This window comes from Setaria viridis, chromosome 9 (assembly GCF_005286985.2).
Source record: "Setaria viridis chromosome 9, Setaria_viridis_v4.0, whole genome shotgun sequence".
Taxonomy (NCBI): Eukaryota; Viridiplantae; Streptophyta; class Magnoliopsida; order Poales; family Poaceae; genus Setaria; species Setaria viridis.
The window spans coordinates 1048119-1068492 of record NC_048271.2 but is presented as its reverse complement, the minus strand read 5'-3'; the positions used below and the strand labels follow the sequence as shown (position 1 = coordinate 1068492).

Sequence of the window (20374 nt, the reverse complement as noted above, 5' to 3'; positions counted from 1 at the left end):
CCCCCAGTCAGGCAAATAAATTAAACAAAGAAATGGAGGAAAGTTTCGTGATGTGTGCGTCCATGACCTACATGGTCATGAGCAGCAGTTTTCTCGCTCTGAAAAAGATATCCGTTTGTTTTTCTTTTTTGTCAGGCTAACAAACTTGCTAAACGGTGAGTTTTACGAAAGTTTCATAGCATTAAATTCAATGTCACGTCAGTAAAATTACTAACTTAACAAGGTAATTAATAGAGGGAGTTACATCAGATGACAGAAGAGTTTCATCCCATGACACTGGTACAATTATTTAGTTCTCAATCTACGTAACTATTCAATGAACCTGTGCACCGAGACTGTCACAACTACCGTGCCTTATCTCTCCTGCAGAGTCGTACGGCCGTGTGTCACCGACACACACTCTCTCTCCTCTCAGTATTTTTTTATTAAAAAATCTGCTACTAATAATCTAGTGGGATGATTTGGCACCTCCTAGAAGGGAAGAGAAGGGGTGGCGGTTGAACTGTGGTCACAAGCAAGGTACTAACGCACACCGTGGATCGGAGTGAGTGACGGAAGAATAATAAGAGAGAGAAGGGGTGGTACACTTACACCAGTGGTAGTAGTAGTAGTAGAATCGAGACGAGGCGTGGGCGGGTCGCACCAAAACAAAACAAAACAAAACCAAAGCAAGCAAACAGTGGTGTGCGCATGTGAGGGGGGGAGAGCGAGCTGTCGAAAGATACCGGGGCGGGCGGGGTGGCGATGAGCTGTGCGTGGGAGAGCAAGCACATTGCCCCCAGCTAGCGCATTGCCACACCCACCACCGCAGCAGCAGCAGCAGCAGCAGCAGCCCCACACGGGCAGCCAGCCAGCCAGCCGCGCAACGCAACAAAGGAAAGGGAAGCAAGCGCGGCGCCCCTCCCTTCTCCCCCCACTCTCCTCTCTTCCTCGTTCCATTCTTTCCCCACCCCCCTTCCCTCCTGCAGCCGCCGCCGCCGCCGCCGCCGCCGCACGCGCGCGCGCCTTACTCCCTCGGTCGGTCGGCGGGGTAGACAGAGAGGAGGAACCCCCTGAGATCTGGAGATCTGGTAGGGCGAGGGGGATGGAGGCCAGCGCCGGGCTGGTCGCCGGCTCGCACAACCGGAACGAGCTCGTCGTCATCCGCCGCGATGGCGAGCCAGGGGTACGTGCGCCTCGCCGACCTCGCTGGCGGGGGTTTCCTGCTCTCCGGCGCGGGGGCGGTGCTGATTTTTGTTTGTTTTGCTTTGCAGCCGAAGCCGATGAACCAGCAGAACGGGCAGGTGTGCCAGATTTGCGGCGACGACGTGGGGCTCAACCCCGACGGGGAGCCCTTCGTCGCCTGCAACGAGTGCGCCTTCCCCATCTGCCGGGACTGCTACGAGTACGAGCGCCGCGAGGGCACGCAGAACTGCCCCCAGTGCAAGACCCGCTTCAAGCGCCTCAAGGGCAAGTCCCTCACCCGCAATGCAGCAACCGATCGCTCGCCGATTTTGCCGGAGTCCTGTCTCACGTCTCGCGGGGATTCCGTTGTTGTTGCAGGGTGCGCGCGTGTCCCGGGGGATGAGGAGGAGGACGGCGTCGATGACCTGGAGAACGAGTTCAACTGGTCGGACAAGCACGACTCGCAGTATGTCGCCGAGTCCATACTCCACGCCCACATGAGCTACGGCCGCGGCGCCGACTTCGACGGCGTGCCGCAGCCCTTCCAGCCCATCCCAAATGTTCCCCTCCTCACCAACGGGCAGATGGTACTGGAAAATCCCACGCCGCTGCATTGCTCCTCCTCCTCGGACTTTGCTTTACCTGAGCGCTGAATTGCTTTGTGCTTCCAGGTTGATGACATCCCGCCGGAGCAGCACGCCCTTGTGCCGTCATTCATGGGCGGCGGGGGGAAGAGGATTCACCCTCTTCCATACGCGGATCCGAACCTTCCTGGTGCGTATTCTGATCATCAGCGGCTAGCATTCAGTTGCCATGGTACCTCCTGAATACAATCAATTAACAGCTTCTGCGACTTGCAGTGCAACCAAGGTCTATGGACCCATCCAAGGATCTCGCTGCGTATGGCTACGGGAGTGTAGCATGGAAGGAGAGGATGGAGAGCTGGAAGCAGAAGCAGGAGAGGATGCACCAGATGAGGAACGACGGAGGTGGCAACGATGATGGTGATGATGCAGATCTACCACTGTATGACCCTGAAACTTAGCTGACCTCTATTAGCTGGTACCTAGCTGTCATGCTATTTTGCACAGTGGATTGGTCAACTTTGAAATTTTATAATCTGGCCCATTTAAAAACTAAAAAACTAGTAGCATATGAGTTTGTTTTTGTGCATGTTATAGAACTCTTCCATTTGCTTAGCAAGATGAAGGATGGAATTGCATAAACAGACACTATATCATACGGTTTAGAAAATAAATACTCTTTTTCTGTACTTGTATCTCTGACTGGATGGAAAAAACTGTCCATCTGGTATTTTTTTAATAATAGATATGTTGTTCTCCTTTTTGCAAAACATTCTACTGGACTCAAACACCAACTATTTCTTGTTTTTTTTTCTCTTACCAGAATGGATGAAGCTAGGCAACCATTGTCCAGAAAGATTCCACTTCCTTCAAGCCTGATCAACCCCTATAGAATGATTATAATAATTCGGCTAGTGGTTTTGGGGTTCTTCTTCCACTACCGTGTGATGCATCCGGTGCCTGATGCATTCGCTCTATGGCTCATATCTGTGATCTGTGAAATATGGTTTGCCATGTCTTGGATTCTTGATCAGTTTCCAAAGTGGTTTCCTATTGAGAGGGAAACCTATCTTGACCGGTTGACTTTGAGGTTGGTTACTGGCTTACTGCTGCCACCTAGTATTACTTGCCTCCACTCTTCTTTGCTGATTTTTTTTGGTAATTTATTGTCTTTCTAGGTTTGACAAGGAAGGGCAGCCTTCTCAACTCGCCCCAGTTGATTTCTTTGTCAGTACGGTTGATCCCTTGAAGGAACCTCCGTTGGTCACAGCAAATACTGTTCTATCTATCCTGGCAGTGGATTATCCAGTTGATAAGGTTTCTTGCTATGTTTCTGATGATGGTGCTGCCATGCTGACATTTGAAGCACTGTCTGAAACATCCGAATTTGCAAAGAAATGGGTTCCTTTCTGCAAAAGGTACAGTATTGAGCCTCGTGCTCCAGAATGGTACTTCCAACAGAAGATAGACTACCTGAAAGATAAGGTGGCACAGAACTTTGTTAGGGAGCGGAGAGCAATGAAGGTGAATTACTTTGTATCTTTTGAACCCGTTGCTACAGTCCTTTATCTGGTAAGCGTTGTGCTAATTTAGGGCAATCTTATTATTTTTTCAGAGAGAGTATGAGGAATTCAAGGTCAGAATCAATGCCTTGGTTGCTAAAGCCCAAAAGGTACCGGAGGAAGGATGGACAATGCAGGATGGAACTCCATGGCCTGGAAACAACGTTCGTGATCATCCTGGAATGATTCAGGTATGCTTTGAGTGTCATGGAATTAACTGTACATGTGATGGGATGTTTCGATGGCCATTTTTTCTTTCACTTTCACCCCAATAAAAAAGTTTCAATTTTCTCGAATAGGTCTTCCTTGGTCAAAGCGGTGGCCATGATGTGGAAGGAAATGAGCTGCCTCGATTGGTTTATGTTTCAAGAGAAAAACGGCCAGGCTACAACCATCATAAGAAGGCTGGTGCTATGAATGCATTGGTAAATATACCTTGATTGATGTGTCTTCTCTCACTCCTCTATGCATTGTAGAAGCATAATTTGGGTTTCTTATTCCTTGTTTTGGCTCCTACGACAGGTCCGAGTCTCTGCTGTACTAACTAATGCACCATATTTGCTGAACTTGGATTGTGATCACTACATCAATAACAGCAAGGCTATTAAGGAAGCAATGTGTTTTATGATGGATCCTTTGCTAGGAAAGAAAGTTTGCTATGTGCAGTTTCCTCAAAGGTTCGATGGGATTGATCGTCATGATCGATACGCCAACCGGAATGTTGTCTTTTTCGATGTAAGATCCGTCATCCAAATTTATATGAAGTTCTCTTGTCTAGCTTGAGACGTTCAACTTAGAATGCACATTTCTAACATTTCATTTGTGCAGATCAACATGAAAGGTTTGGATGGTATTCAAGGCCCCATTTATGTCGGTACTGGATGTGTCTTCAGAAGACAGGCATTATACGGCTATGATGCCCCCAAAACAAAGAAGCCACCATCGAGGACTTGCAACTGCTGGCCAAAGTGGTGCATCTGCTGTTGCTGTTTTGGTAACAGGAAAACCAAGAAGAAGACCAAGACCTCAAAGCCTAAATTCGAGAAGCTAAAGAAACTTTTCAAGAAAAAGGAAAATCAAGCCCCTGCTTATGCTCTTGGTGAAATTGACGAAGCTGCTCCAGGTATCACATAACCTCCAAAGAGAACATCATGGTTTTTCTGTAGGCATCCTTAATAATATCTAACATTGCAATTTCTTGGCAGGAGCGGAAAACGAAAAGGCTAGTATTGTAAATCAACAGAAGTTAGAAAAGAAATTTGGCCAGTCTTCAGTTTTTGTTGCTTCCACACTTCTTGAGAATGGTGGGACCCTTAAGAGTGCCAGTCCAGCTTCTCTTCTAAAGGAAGCTATACATGTCATCAGTTGCGGCTACGAGGACAAGACAGGCTGGGGGAAAGATGTAAGTCTGCAGCTTGTTTGTTGTTTCTATATGTTGGTTGAATTGTCGAAATAATGATTACATACTCAATCATATGTTTTGTTACAGATTGGTTGGATTTATGGATCAGTTACAGAAGATATTCTTACTGGGTTTAAGATGCACTGCCATGGTTGGCGATCAATTTACTGCATACCTAAACGGGCCGCCTTCAAAGGTTCTGCACCTCTCAATCTTTCTGATCGTCTTCACCAGGTTCTTCGGTGGGCTCTCGGTTCAATTGAAATTTTCTTCAGCAACCATTGTCCTCTTTGGTATGGGTATGGTGGTGGGCTAAAATTTCTGGAAAGATTTTCCTACATTAACTCCATCGTGTACCCTTGGACATCCATCCCACTCCTGGCCTATTGCACATTGCCTGCCATCTGCTTGCTGACAGGGAAATTTATTACACCTGAGGTAAAGTTTGAAAACTGTAATTCTATTATATTGTGTTAAACTGCGGAAGATTATGAACCTTACGTTTATCATCCTTTTCATCTCCTGCAGCTTACCAATGTTGCCAGCCTCTGGTTCATGTCACTTTTTATCTGCATTTTTATTACGGGTATCCTGGAAATGAGATGGAGTGGTGTAGGTATCGATGATTGGTGGAGAAATGAGCAGTTTTGGGTCATTGGAGGTGTGTCTTCACATCTCTTTGCCGTGTTCCAAGGACTTCTCAAGGTCATAGCTGGTATAGACACGAGCTTCACTGTGACATCAAAGGGTGGAGATGATGAGGAGTTCTCAGAGCTGTACACATTCAAATGGACGACCCTTCTTATACCTCCAACCACTCTGCTCCTCTTGAACTTCATTGGAGTGGTAGCCGGTATTTCCAATGCGATCAACAACGGATATGAATCCTGGGGACCCCTCTTCGGGAAGCTCTTCTTTGCATTTTGGGTGATTGTCCATCTGTACCCGTTCCTCAAGGGTTTGGTTGGGAGGCAGAACAGGACGCCAACCATTGTCATTGTCTGGTCCATCCTCTTGGCTTCAATCTTCTCGCTGCTCTGGGTCCGGATCGATCCTTTCCTTGCGAAGAACGATGGTCCCCTCTTGGAGGAGTGTGGTTTGGATTGCAACTAGGAGGTCAGCATGTGAACTTCCCCGTCAGTATTGTGCTCGAAGAAGTATTTTTGCAGATGTTTTGTGCCCATATTTTTCCATTTTTTCCTCTGTAGATAGAAACACGAAAAAAAAAAGTCTTGCATTTCTTTTGTTCTATGGTGGTAGCTCAGCCTCATGACTGCAATATTGGGCAAACGGGAGGCTGTGACAACCTTGTGCAGTTCGGCCACGAATATAGAAACCAAATGCCTGTGTTGATTGTTCAGCATTCTTTATTAGTTTTGGTGGATACTTATGGGTGAGCCGAACAGAAAGTCGTTTGAGTATGAACTGCTCTACATCTGCAAAGTTGTTTCTCAATAAGGCAGGAATAGATCTGCCGTCTGGAATAGAGGAAGATGCACATTATTTATGTAGTGATGATGAGTGTACCTTTGCCTGCCCATTTGAAGGGCCTGTGCATTCCTTCCTCCCCCCCTTTCTGGTGCAATTCTCCTTACTAGGACAGAAACTCCATTAGTGTCTAGTAATGTAGCGCGTCCAGTGATGTAATTTGTAAATGTGCCATTTTGTTGATCAATTGCGTAAAGAATCAATCGTTGCTATTGACTTGGTTTCTGTTTTTTTTTGGGTTCACTGTAATATGCTACTTTTGTACCTGTTCAATCTCAAGGTTTGTAAACGGCTAGAACGACGACTGTCGGCAAAGCAATTTCTGTTTGTGGAGCCTGTGCTGCACATGTCGTCGATTCTGTCTCGGTCTCCCTGAACAGCACAGAGGAAGCGTGTTGTTTGCAGCTCGGTGCACGATACGATATCCTCATGTGGTGTGTCTGTCAGTGTAATGGCGGTAGGCCATGGCTGTACCTGGTGTGGCAGTACTGTTGTTCTCAGCAATATAATGGCGGTAGGGCAGGGCGATGCCTGTACCGGGACCTCGAAAGATCCTGCTTTGGTGAGAGACCCATCAATCATATCGCTGTAAGTTTCTGTCATTCTGTGGGGGCGGACCTTCAAAAGGAGAGTTTTGAAGGATGAAAGCATGGTGGCGCGATCGCCGTCGGTGCGATTCTGGCGCACTGCAATCCAGGTCCAGGGCCACGAACGCCGTCTTGTATTGTAGGCCTCACATGATACCATCTTTGGCTATAAACCTTAACCGGCAAGTCTTCCCCTTGTTTGTTGCAGTGGGATGCTATAGGTTCTACACGTTTCTGTGCAGTGCAGGGCTGTTAAGAACTTCGAAGGTAAGCAAACGCAGGCGAAAAGCGACTTAGTAGACTTTCGTTCCACAATTTCAATCATTGGGTATAGGTCATTGCTTAGAGCATGAAAACTCCAGAGACTTTGGCAGAAAGTAGTGTAGAACCCTTTTCTTTCCATGAGAAAGGGCAAAAAGGCTCGCGACTAAGATTGGCAAAGTGATTACCCTGGACCAGTAACACGCCGGGGACCAGCAGCCCACTCCCATGAAAGTTACTAGTGGAATACGAGTACACGTCGTAGAGGAGATTGATGGCACCAAACCAAAACCAAAAACCAAAGCAAAGAGAATCTGAGTACACGGGAACAGCCGCATAGTACTTGACAAATAAGGCCGGACATGCCACGGCCGCCGCTAGCTTTCGGCTGGATCCCGTGCTAGTGCAACGGTGCAAGCCCCATCCTAAGCGGTAAGCACCCTATAGCTAATAACGAAACCATGCACGGCGGCCTGGATCCCATGCCTCGTGTGCCGCTAAGCTCAGCAACGGACAGGCACCGAACGAACCTATCCAATCCCGCCTACTGCCGTCCCCAACCTAGCAGAAAGGCCACGCGAATCTCACTCTTTCCAAGCCACTCACTCACTTGGAACTCTCTTCTTGTCAGAGTCAGAGTCTTGTGACCTAAACACTTGTTTTGGCCATGCCATGATCAGGCGGCCATGCACTCCTCCGTTGCTCTGGTCTTTCTTTCATGTGACGGTCATTTACGTGCAGTCGCAAAAGGAGGCGTCAGATCCATCCGTGACAACTCACTCCGGTCCTTGTATGCATGAAGCTAGGTGAAAGACGAATAGAAGGACTGTAGAGGCGTGCATGGTGAGAACGTGCGTGGTCGCCGGACTAGTCGCCGCCAATAGTAAACGGTAAGGATGCGACGTGCTAGCCGACAAGAAAGAAGTTATGCATGGATGGATCTGTGCTTTCGAATGAATTAAAGCGGTGGTTGATTGCCGGCCGCGGCCCTCGGGGCTGCGCCGAGAGAAGAGAAGAGATGGCGTTGCCAATCGCCGAGCGGATCAACAAGGGTATAGATTGGAGTGTGTTGACGCCGCGATTGGCGAGGCAGCACGTACGGATCCTCGGAGCGGAAGCTTGCGTTGCGTGTGATCCACTCCACCATCTCGATCAGCGACCACCTGTACTCCGGTCGATCGCGTAAAAACGACTGAGATGACAGGACACGTGGAGCCACCGCTGTACTCCACCACCATGATTCCATTACGTTGATGAGCACTTGCTACCCCGAGATTTTCACTGCCTCCTCCCCACTTCCCAGTAGCTTCGTTCTACTCCTTTTGACTAGCGGGAGACCGGCGTTGAAAGTACGCACCCGTACGTACTTGGTTTCCTGCGATAGGAGTAGTAGGATACAACGCGCATTGCTGACCTCGACGGGAGCATGCGCTCGATAGAAATTCCGAGGCAAAGACTAGCAGAGTTACACGTTGGATCACACACAGCAACGTACTACTACGTGCGTGCAGAGGCACGTGCAGCAGCACCAAGAGGAGGAAGCAGATGGATATGGCCATATTGGTATGGGGAACGGGAATTTCAGGGCTTGGTCAACGTGAGATTCTGAATCCTGCCTGCGCCGTAGGAGGTACAGTAGCTAGCGCTGCACTCGGAGTGGGAGTAACCGAGTAGGAGCTCACAATTCATTGCGCCTGGAACTCTCATTCATCGTGGGATTAAATGCATGCATGTACAGGGTGAGTTGTGTACTGGAGTAGCTGTAGCATGCATGTGCGCACGAAGATTCGGAACAGCAGCATTGATGGGCTTGTTTCGTTGTGTGTTTTACTGGATGATGGGCAACAGCACGGGTTGAAATTTGCAAAGGGGTCCAGCAGGCAGCACGGGTTAACAACTTAGACCTGTCATGTCCATCTGCCACGACCATCTCGTTCTTAGTATGGATATGGTTTGTTTTCGTGCAAGCGCAAGAACGAACTGGAGCAATTCCTTTCACTAACCCACATCTTACGTATTCCTCTTCTGGAGGGGCTTGGAGAGATGGCGCCATCTGATAGCATCTGTCATTCTAAGCAGAGACATTGACACTAGCACGCTCCACACACACGAAAGACCGGCAGATTCCCTTCTCCAAGTTGGGAGTATCTGTCATTCTAAGCAGACATTGACATGCAACGTGCTTGATGAGCAGTCGATTCTGGAAAAAGAAAACTACAACTGCTTTTTTGTTTTGAAGCGGCGCAACTGCATTTTATCACGACGAATATACTAGGGGTGTTTGGGAGAAGGGGACTAAATTTAGTCCCCCGTCACGTCGAACGTTTGGACACTAATTAGGAGTATTAAACATAGACTAATTACAAAACTAATTACACAACCTCTAGGCTAAATCGCGAGACGAATCTATTAAGCCTAATTAGTCCATGATTTGACAATGTGGTGCTACAGTAACCATTCGCTAATGATGGATTAATTAGGCTTAATAGATTCGTCTCGCGATTTAGTCTATGAGTTCTGCAATTAATTTTGTAATTAGCTTAAATTTAGTCCTCCTAATTAGTATCTGAACATCCGATGTGATAGGGTTAAAGTTTAGCTCCCGGTATCAAACGTGCCTGTACTGACCGTAACGTCTATTCCACAGACGAAGAACAGTGTCTTAACTGGGGCTGGATCCAACTGATGAATGCCTCGCAATCTGTGGTCTCCCTCGGAGCAAGCACTCGCACCAACTTGTCGCCTGTCATGTTCCTCGGTGCAGGTCCTAGCCAGAGGTGATTTATTTTGAGAAAGAGAAACCACCCGGCCGGGTGGCCGCTAGACGTACGAGAGACTGAGACGTGCTTGCTTCCTGCTACGAACGAACGGACCCCTCACGTACGTACCTTGGCTGGCATGGCAATGGCATCAGGGGGCGTCACTGTGTTTTGTTGGTTGTGCGTTCCTCTCGGCACTCCTCTCTCCTCCAGGGCTTGCTAGCTGCTCCTGCCCGGTCCATAGCTAGCCAATCGATCCCATCGGCATCATGCTGCATGCCCATCATGTGTTCTTCTTCTCATCTCTGATGGCTTCAACGGATTACCCATTTACCAGTCACCCCAGTCCACTAATCAAATGTGTCTCCTCCTTATCCCCACACCATACTCTAACCACTTCTCTCCATGTGCAATCATGAAGTAACAATCATCTTTGTCTTGAGCCCCGGAGGAGAGGACGGTGGACGGAGCTGCTGCCGCCGCCACCGCACCAGTGGCCATGTGGTGGCGTACGTGAGGACCTGGGTCGCTGGGATCGTCGTCATCGTCTCGAGGTAGCGGCCGGTGACGCCAACCTTTTTTTTCTTTCTGCACCGCAGCACCGGCGGTGATTGAGTGCAGACGTGCAGTGAAGTGGTGGCATGCAGCAGGAGAGCAGGGTGCCCCGTGCGCAACAAGACAGCAGGGTGAGCGGAACAAGTGGCGGGCTGGCGTCTCGACTCTCGCGGTCGGTGGCGCAGACAAAACAAAGGGCAGGCAGCTCGCGCGTGCACGCGCACACGCTTGCCAGTCACCCAGTGGCCGGCGCTCGGCTCTCTGCCTCTCAGTTGTGTGCTGCCGCCATTGTGCTGTGCTGCAACAAGTAAGCATGTTTGGTTTTGGGACGATTCGGATTGGGTCGAAGCTGATCCATTTTTGTGGGTTGGAGTCGACCTATCTTGTGTTTGGATGAGAGGGATGAAGAGGGATGGATTGGCCCCAATCTTTTGTTCGGTTGAAGGGTTTGAGAGGGACAGGATGGATGACATTTTAACACCGTTAGTAGCGGGTCCCACGTGTCAGCTGTGGATCCCACATGTCATCCTCTCTTTTTTTTACTACATCTTCTTCCCCAGGTCCTTTCCGCACCTGGCTCCCCCCGCCGCTGGCTTTGTTCCCTTGGGGCCTGGCTCCCCCCGCCGACAGCCTGCTCCCCCTGACGCGCCGGCCGCTCCTCCCTCTTCCGCGTCGGCAGCCGCCCCCTCCCTCCCTTCTCGCACCAGCCCCCGCTCTTCCCTCTCTTGCGCCAGCCGTCGCCCCCTCCATCTCCTCACGTCGTCGGCCGCTCCTCCCTCTTCCGCACCGCCAGCCACCCCCTCCCTCCCTCTCCTGCGCCGGCCATCGCCCCCTCCCTCTCTCTCCCCCGCGCTGGGGCTCGAGCTCGCCTCCCTCGCCCACACCCAGAAGGAGCGTGATGACGTCGAAGTGGGTCGAGATGCTTCGCTCGATTTGGACGGACCATCTCGACCCGGATCTAAGGGGAATATTCCCATATGGTTCCTTTTTGACCAAACGCGGGATGACGTGGGTCCAACCCGTTCCGAACCACGTCGACCCAGTAACAAACACTACCTAAGGAGACGCCAGAGTTCTGGTTGGCCCATATAAACTTTGAGCACTCTCTCTCTCTGGTCCAGCCAGAAAACCTTGTGGGCTGGCCTCACCGTCACCGATACAAAAATCAGTTTTTTTAACAGAGCACAAAGGCAAAAATGGCCGAGATCATCGTCACGGGCTGGCCCTGATCAATCAATGAACTCAAAATTTCCCCGGGCCAGGCCGAATGGTCGTGCATTGTGGGCCTTGACATATATATTCCACGGTAAATTTCTTCTATGCCGTTGAAAGCTGTACCTATCCCCCATCCAAAACTAGAGCATCCGCTATTGATTCTAATTTTCAATCCCCCGTGTGCCATTTACCATCGCTTTTATCCTAACGATATTATAAAAACTCTCCTCCTCTCCAATTCTCTTGGCTTTCTCCTCTCTCCTGTTCTCTTACACGGCAAGCGGCGGTGGCGTAGCACCGCCGGCGGCGAGGCTCCAGTCCCCACTCCCATGACTACCCCAAAACCTTCCCTACATCTAGGAGCATCGGCTCCAGGAGTGGCCGGGGGAGTTCTTGGGAAGGTGAAGAAGTCCTGGACGCGAGGGATTTGGGGATGGTGGCGCCTGGCCAACAAATCGTGCCCGTCGCGTTGCGGGACGAGTGCTCCGCAAGCTGCAGTGGAAATCGAAGAAAGATGGAAGGAAGAAGGAAAGCAGGGGGTATATTCATCTTTTTCATAAAAAGTTAACACCTGTTTGACGGCAATGGCGCACAGGGGATTGAAAATTAGAATCAACGACGCTCTAATTTTGGATGGCACACAAGGGATACAGAAGAAATTTAGGGGGTGTTTGGTTTATTGGGTTAAAGTTTAGTCCATGTCATATCGAATATTCGGAGACTAATTAGGAGGACTAAATATGAGTTAATTATAAAACTAATTGCACAGATGCTAAACGGCGAGACGAATCTATTAAGCCTAATTAATCCATCATTAGCAAATAGTTACTGTAGCAGCACTTGTCAATCGTGAACTAATTAGATTTAATAGATTTGAATCGCCGTTTAACCTCCATCTGTGTAATGAATTTTATAAATAATCTATATTTAATACTCCTAATTAGTATCTAAACAACATTCGGTGCGACGTGACTCAACTTTAACGGTGGCCCTTACTCTTGCTCCGAGCCCACCGAGCCGGTCGTCCTCGCTCTTCTTCCCTCGCGTGCTCCGTACGCGCCGAACGGGCCTGTCGCGCATCTCGGCCTTTTTTTGCTTTTCTTGATTCAGTTTCTCGTAGCCACACCACTGCTTTCCCTGCTGCTTGGTTCGTTCCGCTTCCTCTCTCGGTTCGTCCCGTCCAGGCCTCCACTCCACACCCACCCACTCGAGGAGTCAGTCTCTCGATCACCCGAGCACGCGCGCGGCGCCCCACTCAGAGAAAAACCATGGCGGAGGCAGCGGCGAACGGGGACGCGCGCCGCCGCGGGGTGCCGCGGCCGACGAACCCCATGGTCACGCCGCTGCTCACCGACCTCTACCAGTTCACCATGGCCTACGCCTACTGGAAGGCCGGCAAGCACCTCGACCGCGCAGTGTTAGACCCCCTAAACCCTATTCCTCTCCATCCATAACCCTTCCGCGCCACCCTTTGTCTCCGCTACCCCCCGATTCGTTGTGTCTGCTTACACTTGAGCTCCAGTGGGGTAGTGACGATTTAGGGCCAGTGGGGGAGGGAGTGATCGATTTCGCTCCGCATCTAATTAGGCGTGATTAGGTAATGATTTGGGGTTTTGTTATCTGTTTTTTTGTGAAATTGTGAGAGACGCTTAGCTAATTGTGAGGAGTGCGATCTACCTCATGCTCAATTCTGAGCAGATATGAGCTCTGCTCAGTAATTTCATTTCACTATTGTTCAGCTATGTTTGCAGTGGGAAGCCACTTGCACTAGTCCTATTTTTTTCTTAGGCCAGCGGAACTTGGTAACCGTAGACTAGTTTTGCAATTGTAAATTACAGGCTTGTTTGTTCTGACTTTTATTATATATAAGATTCTATGGCCATTTCACAGTTCTCCCATAGGTGTCAGTCTTAAAATTTTGTTTTACTCTCTCGTGCCTGCACTCATTGTGAACTTAAATGGTTTCAGCTTTGATCTTTACTTCCGGAAAAATCCATTTGGCGGCGAGTTCACCATCTTCGGTGGCCTTGAGGAGTGTATAAGATTCATTGCTAACTTCAAGTTCACGGAGGAGGAAATCAAATTTCTGCGATCTGTCATGCCTACATGTGAGGTGGGATTGCTAATCTTGTCGAAAAAACTTGATCTTGTTATGGGAAATTCTGCATGATGTACAACAACAACAACATAGCCTTTCAGTCCCAAGCAAGTTGAGGTAGGCTGGAGTTGAAACCCAACAAGATCCACAAATTAGGGTTCGGGCACATGAATAGCTGTTTTCCAAGCACTCCTATCCAGGGCTAAATCTTTGGGTATATTCCATCCCTTCAAATCTCCTTTTATTGCCTCTTCCCATGTCAATTTTGGTCTTCCTCTGCCTCTCTTCACATTACTGTCACGCCTTAGGGTTCCATTACGCACCGGTGCCTCCGGAGGCCTTTGTTGGACATGTCCAAACCATCTCAGTCGGTGTTGGATAAGCTTTTTTTCAATTGGTGCTACCCCTAACCTATCACGTGTATCCTCATTCCGGACTCGATCCCTTTTCGTATGACCACAAATCCAACGAACATACACATTTCCGCAACACTTATCTGCTGGACATGTTGTCTTTTTGTAGGCCAACATTCTGCACCATACAACATTGCAGGTCTAATCGCCGTCCTATAAAATTTGCCTTTTACTTCAATGGTACCTTCGTCATATAAAATTCCTGATGCTTGGCGCCACTTCATCCAAAATTCTGCATTATGTACACTTGAAAAATATTTGTACTTATCACTAACATGCTCAATATTTGTACTTATCACTAACATGCTCAACTATGCTCATTTCACATTAACTTGATTCATTTTGTGTCTTCTAGCAACCAAACTAATTTATGCTTCCCCCCTTTTGGCAGGATGGCTTCTTTGAGTACCTCAGTTCAATTGACTGCTCAGATGTGGAGGTTTATGCCATCCCTGAGGGTTATGTTGTGTTCCCTAAAGTTCCACTTATGAGAATCGAAGGACCTGTTGCTGTAAGTACCAGGAGTAAGTTAGCAAGTGGAAACACTCCAAACAGTAGCTGTTGTAGATTGTTAGCACATTCTTTTTAACACGCATTGATATTCCAGTTTTTCCATACACTGATATTGCAATGTTTGTCCCAGGTTATCCAGCTTCTTGAAACTCCATTTCTAAGTCTTGTCAACTATGCCTCTCTGGTTACTACAAATGCGGCAAGGCACCGACTTGTAGCAGGAAAGTCAAAGAATTTACTGGAATTTGGACTTCGACGGGCTCAAGTGGGTCTTACTTTTCATTCTCTTTTGTATGTTCATCGAAACAGTTGTATGTTAGACTGATAAATACTCATCTATCAGGGTCCTGATGGAGGAATCAGTGCATCAAGATATTCTTATATGGGAGGCTTTGATGCAACAAGGTCTGCTTTGCTCACTCAATGAACACAATGCACCTCTAGAATACTCTATGATCTGACTTTAGGATTTTCTGTGACTATTATGGTATTTGTCCACCTAACTTTGATTTTTTCTGCTACCGACGTAACATTAAGAAATTGTCTAAACTCTAGAATGGTGACATGTAGCATATCGTCATATATATGTCAGATCATGATGAGATGATAGATATTCTAAATCAGTAGGTATACTTGATCTTACAATGTCAGAAGAGTTTAATAAACTTACTTGAAGGAAGGGTAGTTGTCATCATCATCAAATAATCTGATATCTACCTGAACAGCAATGTTGCAGCAGGAAGATTGTTTGGTATACCAATACGTGGGACTCATTCACATGCATTTGTGAGCTCCTTCATGGTCAGTGGTTTCTTCTTGTTCTTCCAATCTTGTTTTGTGAATGATTAAATATACAGCCGTATTTGGGTGTTTTCTTGATATCGTTTGTCAATATTAGAAAAATTGAACATTATTCCTGCTCAAATTATTGTGCCCTTTGTAGTTAGATCTGATGCTTCTGTAGTAATTTACAGATTTTGTTTATCAGATTCAGATAGTCCAAGCATGCTTTATCCCACAAGTCCTCTGTTTCTGTTTGCATAACTCCAGGATTAAACTACCATTTCAAAGCTTGAGAAATGACGAGCCTGTTACTTAGTTTGCATATTGGGTCAAAATTTCCTAGTCGGCTTGCATTTGATAGCCTAGATGACCATATTTCATTCATCAACCCAGATGATTTGTCAGGTGCTACCCCCTTCGTATTCAAACACAAAATAATGTGGGCTGAAGTAATAATTTGGTATGGATGGCATCACAGTTTTCCCGTACATAACTCTAGCATGCATAGTATTCACCCAACCAAGATGTGTCAGGATTGGAAAATTTGAAAATTGTCCATGGGGTAAAATGTAGAAGGTGCAGTAAGGGATCAAATGCTTTACAATGGGCAATGAGATACTATGCTAGGAACTTGCAGCTATGTGATTGGATTTTTTTGTTCTGGATGAGAAAGAAAGCTACTCTATTTATTCCCACTAGATTTCTGCTCTAATGTAATATCCTTCTGTAGGGTCTTGATGAAATCACCGACAAAGCACTTACCAGTTCTGATGGTTCAAGCAAATGTGAAGATTTTGTTTCTCTGGTGCAGAACTGGCTGATCAAGATTCAGGTGCTCCTCATGTTACATATTAGTTAGTACCTAATCCTCTTTTGGAAAAGCATGCTGAATTATATATTTCATGTACACTTATTCTTTTTCTTCTTGCAAGTTACAAGAGATCTTTTCCCCTGTATTTTTGAAGTTACAGAGCTTCTAGTTATTATTTGGTTTTAACTGTTCACTGGTCAAGATCTATAATTACGTTATTATCAGGATTCTAGTTCATTGCGTGGTACCTTTGGAGAAACAAGTCAAAGTGAGTTGGCTGCATTCACGTCATATGCTTTGGCATTTCCAAATTCCTTCCTGGCCTTGGTTGACACATATGATGTAAGTTGATCTTTCTCTGCGATTGTATCTTTATGTGTTCCGTGGCATGTCCAAAATAATCTTTCTTCTCTTCAATGGTTTTTTCCCTGGACTGGATAAACATTGTGGACAACATAATGGTTTGTTGAAAAGAAAGCAAAAAAAAGTAAATTAATGCAACCAACCTAGGAGGTATTATGCGGAATGGTTAGTAATAAGAAACAGGCACCCAAATTCAAGTTGTAGAGAACTTGATTTCTTGCAACCAAAATGCCAGCTGACTGCCCATGACACAATCTTCATGTCACTCATTTGCTTTTGCTCCTTACCTTCCTCTTGATATGTTATGGGCATCTAACATGCATATATTCAGATCTGCTAGTGCTGTGATAATTTATATCCAACTTCAGCTTGGTAGAGATAGGGGATTGATAATGAGATAGTGGATTGATAATGAGATAGTGAAGTTTGTATGGATGACCTCGATAGAATTAATTCATCAACTAATCTTCTATCTGAGCACAGCTGATATTTCAGACATGCTACTGCTAGGTCATGAGAAGTGGAGTGCCAAACTTCTGTGCTGTTGCTTTAGCCCTCAATGATATGGGGTAATTTTGTCTAAGCTTCTCCTTAATACTTGGTTTTTATTTGCCCAACTTGCTTCTGTTATACTGGAACATGTAGCTGAAGAACCTCACAAATATAGAAGGGACTTCTCTCACTTTGTGCGTCTCCTTTACAAAGTTTACTAGCACTTTCTACATAAGTAAACTTATCTTCCTTTTGCATTCCTTCCATTGTACTCAATGGATGCAGTTTTGAGGTCCATTGTTGCCTAACTTATCTAGAACTGATGCCATGAATATTTAGGAATCATCAAGGTATTGTTCTGATATGTAACGCCGAATAGTCAGAAACTTTCTCCTGAACGAGCATTTTTGGGCCTAAGCACCAACACCAGTGCTTGATCTTTGCTCTTTACTTTAGGAATTTGCTGCCCTAAGCACATTCTTTTCTGTGTCTGTATGAATGTGTTTATTGGTTTCTGAGCTTTAGGAAACCCTAGGTCTGCATGCGACTATCAGTTGCTTTAATATTTCAACAAAAAATTACAAGTGTTGCAAATAAAGTTTTATTGATAAGCATTATCGCCATTGGCATTTACAGAACTTTTCACTGCAGGTATAAGGCGGTCGGAATTAGGTTAGACTCTGGTGATCTAGCATACCTATCTGTTGAGACCCGCAAGTTCTTCCATGTAATTGAAAAAGATTTTGGGGTTGTTGGCTTTGGAAAAATGAATATTACAGCAAGCAATGATCTTAATGAAGAAACTATAGATGCTCTAAACAAGCAGGTAATCTACCTAGTACCCATTCAAAAATTAAAATGGTTGGTGATGTCGTAGTATGTACATTTTTCTCTTGTAATGGGCTTGGAAATTTTGTATATTGTTACATTTGCAAGTTTGTGCTAATGACACATGTGATCCGATGGTCTGATATCATTAACTAAACAATATGTGCTCATATTGGTAATTATGGCTACTGACTAGCACATATCTAATACATACTGGAACAGCATGGTCCTGGTACTAACTGGAACAAAAGAATTGTTGTGCTAAATACAAGTTATCATCTGGATTGCTGGTGTCACTAAACCTGCTAGTGGAAACCCTTCTCTACTTAATTCTTTGTTGTGATAAATCCAACACATCACACGGTTGTGCAATAAGCAGGCTCAAATGTACAAGGCTGTAATACACATGTATGTGCTCACATCAATTACATTTATCATATCACTACAATCTATACATGATTATTGGCATTTTTGTGTAGGGCCACGAGGTAGATGCATTTGGTATTGGCACCTACCTGGTTACATGCTATGCACAAGCTGCGCTTGGTTGTGTGTTCAAATTAGTTGAGATTAACAAACAGCCTCGCATTAAACTCTCTGAAGATGTCACAAAGGTATGTATGCCATTATTCATAGCAGAAACAAGTTTAGTTGTCTTTTATGCATCCAAAAATACTGAAACTTTTAGCTGTCTGCTCCAGGTATCGATACCATGTAAGAAAAAATGCTACAGATTGTATGGCAAAGAAGGATATCCGTTGGTTGATATAATGACCGGAGAAGATGAGCCAGGTCCAAAGGTAAACAATATCTATGTTAGTACTTTTAAGCAGCAAGCTTGCGTAAAAGAACGTTTCACTTCAAAACTCTAGGTTACATAGCACATGCATGCTCTTCTTTTGGTTGTGATGTGTATGCCATAGTTATTGTCTTATGAAATCTGAAACAGCTGGTGGGCTTTGTCATTTCTCATTCTTTTATAGATTGGCGAAAGGCTGCTGTGTCGTCACCCTTTCATCGAATCAAAGAGAGCTTACGTTGTTCCACAGCATGTTGAGGAATTATTGAGGTGCTACTGGCCTGGAAATTCATGTATGAAATCCCACCATAGTAACTTCTGCATAGTGTTCATTGCCTTACCTTATCTGTCCGTGTGCCAATTGCTTCAATCCGTCATGTACCGTGCTTACATTGCTTCGATCCGTCATGTACTGTGCCAATTGCCTTTCATGAAGCATATTCACATACACTGACGCATTTAGGACTACATCTAATTCACTTCAGATACTGAAAGTAATGACGAAGTGCCTAAAACTATGAGTGAATGCATTTGCTAATTCCGGATTTCTGCCAATAGCTATAGTGCCCTGCTAGTGCTATCATAAAAGTAGCTGTAGGAATTATCGTTTGCATCAGCTGAATATGTGCTGTGGTTTCAGTTTAAATTTTTAGATGGATCAAATCGCTTTAAGTACTTAAGCTGGGAGGCACTGATGTCAAAATGTGCTGTGTTGTCATTGGTGAAGCCACTTCACGTCAGGAGCTTCCATCCCTACATGAGACTAGGAGTCGGTGCATTCAGCATCTGGAGCGAATGAGGCCAGACCATATGAGGCGGCTGAACCCAACTCCTTACAAGGTCCTCATATTCCTGATCTGGATCTTATTGATGTCACAAACTTGACAATCTGATCGAGCTAACATTTTACTCTGTATGGGTGTTTCCTGAACAGGTAAGCGTGAGTGCTAAGCTGTATGACTTCATCCACTTCTTGTGGCTCAACGAAGCTCCCGTTGGAGAACTGCAATGAAGCAATGAGGCGGCGAGAGCGTCGGCGCCCAAGGCTAACAGTAATAAGCTGATCCCAATAAGCTGTTGTCGCGGGATAAATTTCTGCGGATGTTTTTACCATATCCGTGTTTCAGTAAAATTTGAGGCAAAAATATCATAAGCGAACTGTTACGCACCAGGAATTAAGAGGATAACCATACTGTTATGTTATGTATGACTGTATATGCCGGATAAAACATCTTGGCTAATTAAATACGATGAGAAGCAATGCGTGGATTTGGTGGACAAAAAATGTTACGCGTATTTTTACTTTATTTTTGGTCGCAAAACTATTACCGCACCTGTAGTACTGGTTGAACTGCCCCTAGTTTGGTAGTGTTCCAGCTCCGGCTTCTCCTGCGGTTTTAGCTTAAGCGACAGTTTGGTTAAAAATGATCCCATCTTTAGGGCTAGTTTGGTAGTGTTCCAGCTCCGGCTTCTCCTGCGGCTTGAGCTGAAGCGACAGTTTGGTCAAAAACGGTTCTATCCCCGGAGCACTAGAGGAGCTGGAACCGTTTTATATTATGAAGAAGTTGGAGAAAAAAATTAGCTCCTCCGGTCCGGGTCTGGCTCCTTTTGAGAGGAGCTATATACCCCTACCAAACTAAATCTGAGTACTGGTTGAACTGCTCAGAAATGAACTGCTCAGAAAAGAAGAATACGGA

The 20374-nt window shown here is 46.1% G+C and overlaps 2 protein-coding genes across 4 annotated transcripts; both read left to right on the top strand.

Moving 5' to 3' along the window:
- The first annotated feature begins 683 nt into the window (after positions 1-683).
- Positions 684-6416, top strand: LOC117839392 (probable cellulose synthase A catalytic subunit 5 [UDP-forming]). The gene is made up of 14 exons (XM_034719713.2): positions 684-1165; positions 1254-1449; positions 1543-1751; positions 1836-1938; positions 2025-2190; positions 2572-2838; positions 2927-3272; positions 3364-3501; positions 3610-3735; positions 3833-4045; positions 4139-4433; positions 4516-4712; positions 4800-5150; positions 5241-6416. Exons 1-14 carry the CDS (start codon positions 1085-1087, stop codon positions 5823-5825), a joined length of 3273 nt encoding a protein of 1090 aa, XP_034575604.1. The 5' UTR covers positions 684-1084; the 3' UTR covers positions 5826-6416.
- A 6264-nt stretch (positions 6417-12680) lies between these two features.
- Positions 12681-19984, top strand: LOC117839393 (nicotinate phosphoribosyltransferase 1). Of its 3 annotated transcripts, none has more exons than XM_034719714.2 (15): positions 12685-12994; positions 13546-13690; positions 14480-14599; positions 14732-14866; positions 14945-15006; positions 15327-15402; positions 16115-16216; positions 16421-16537; positions 17069-17127; positions 17702-17876; positions 18358-18492; positions 18580-18678; positions 18862-18970; positions 19405-19517; positions 19612-19984. In XM_034719714.2, the coding sequence occupies exons 1-15, from the start codon at positions 12846-12848 to the stop codon at positions 19687-19689; spliced, it is 1674 nt and encodes a 557-aa protein (XP_034575605.1). In that variant the 5' UTR covers positions 12685-12845; the 3' UTR covers positions 19690-19984. The 3 variants fall into 3 exon arrangements, with proteins under 3 accessions (XP_034575606.1, XP_034575605.1, XP_034575607.1); XM_034719716.2 differs by lacking the exon at positions 12685-12994 and adding an exon at positions 13043-13174; XM_034719715.2 differs by lacking the exon at positions 19612-19984 and having other exon boundaries at positions 12681-12994; positions 19318-19458.
- Positions 19985-20374: the final 390 nt, after the last annotated feature.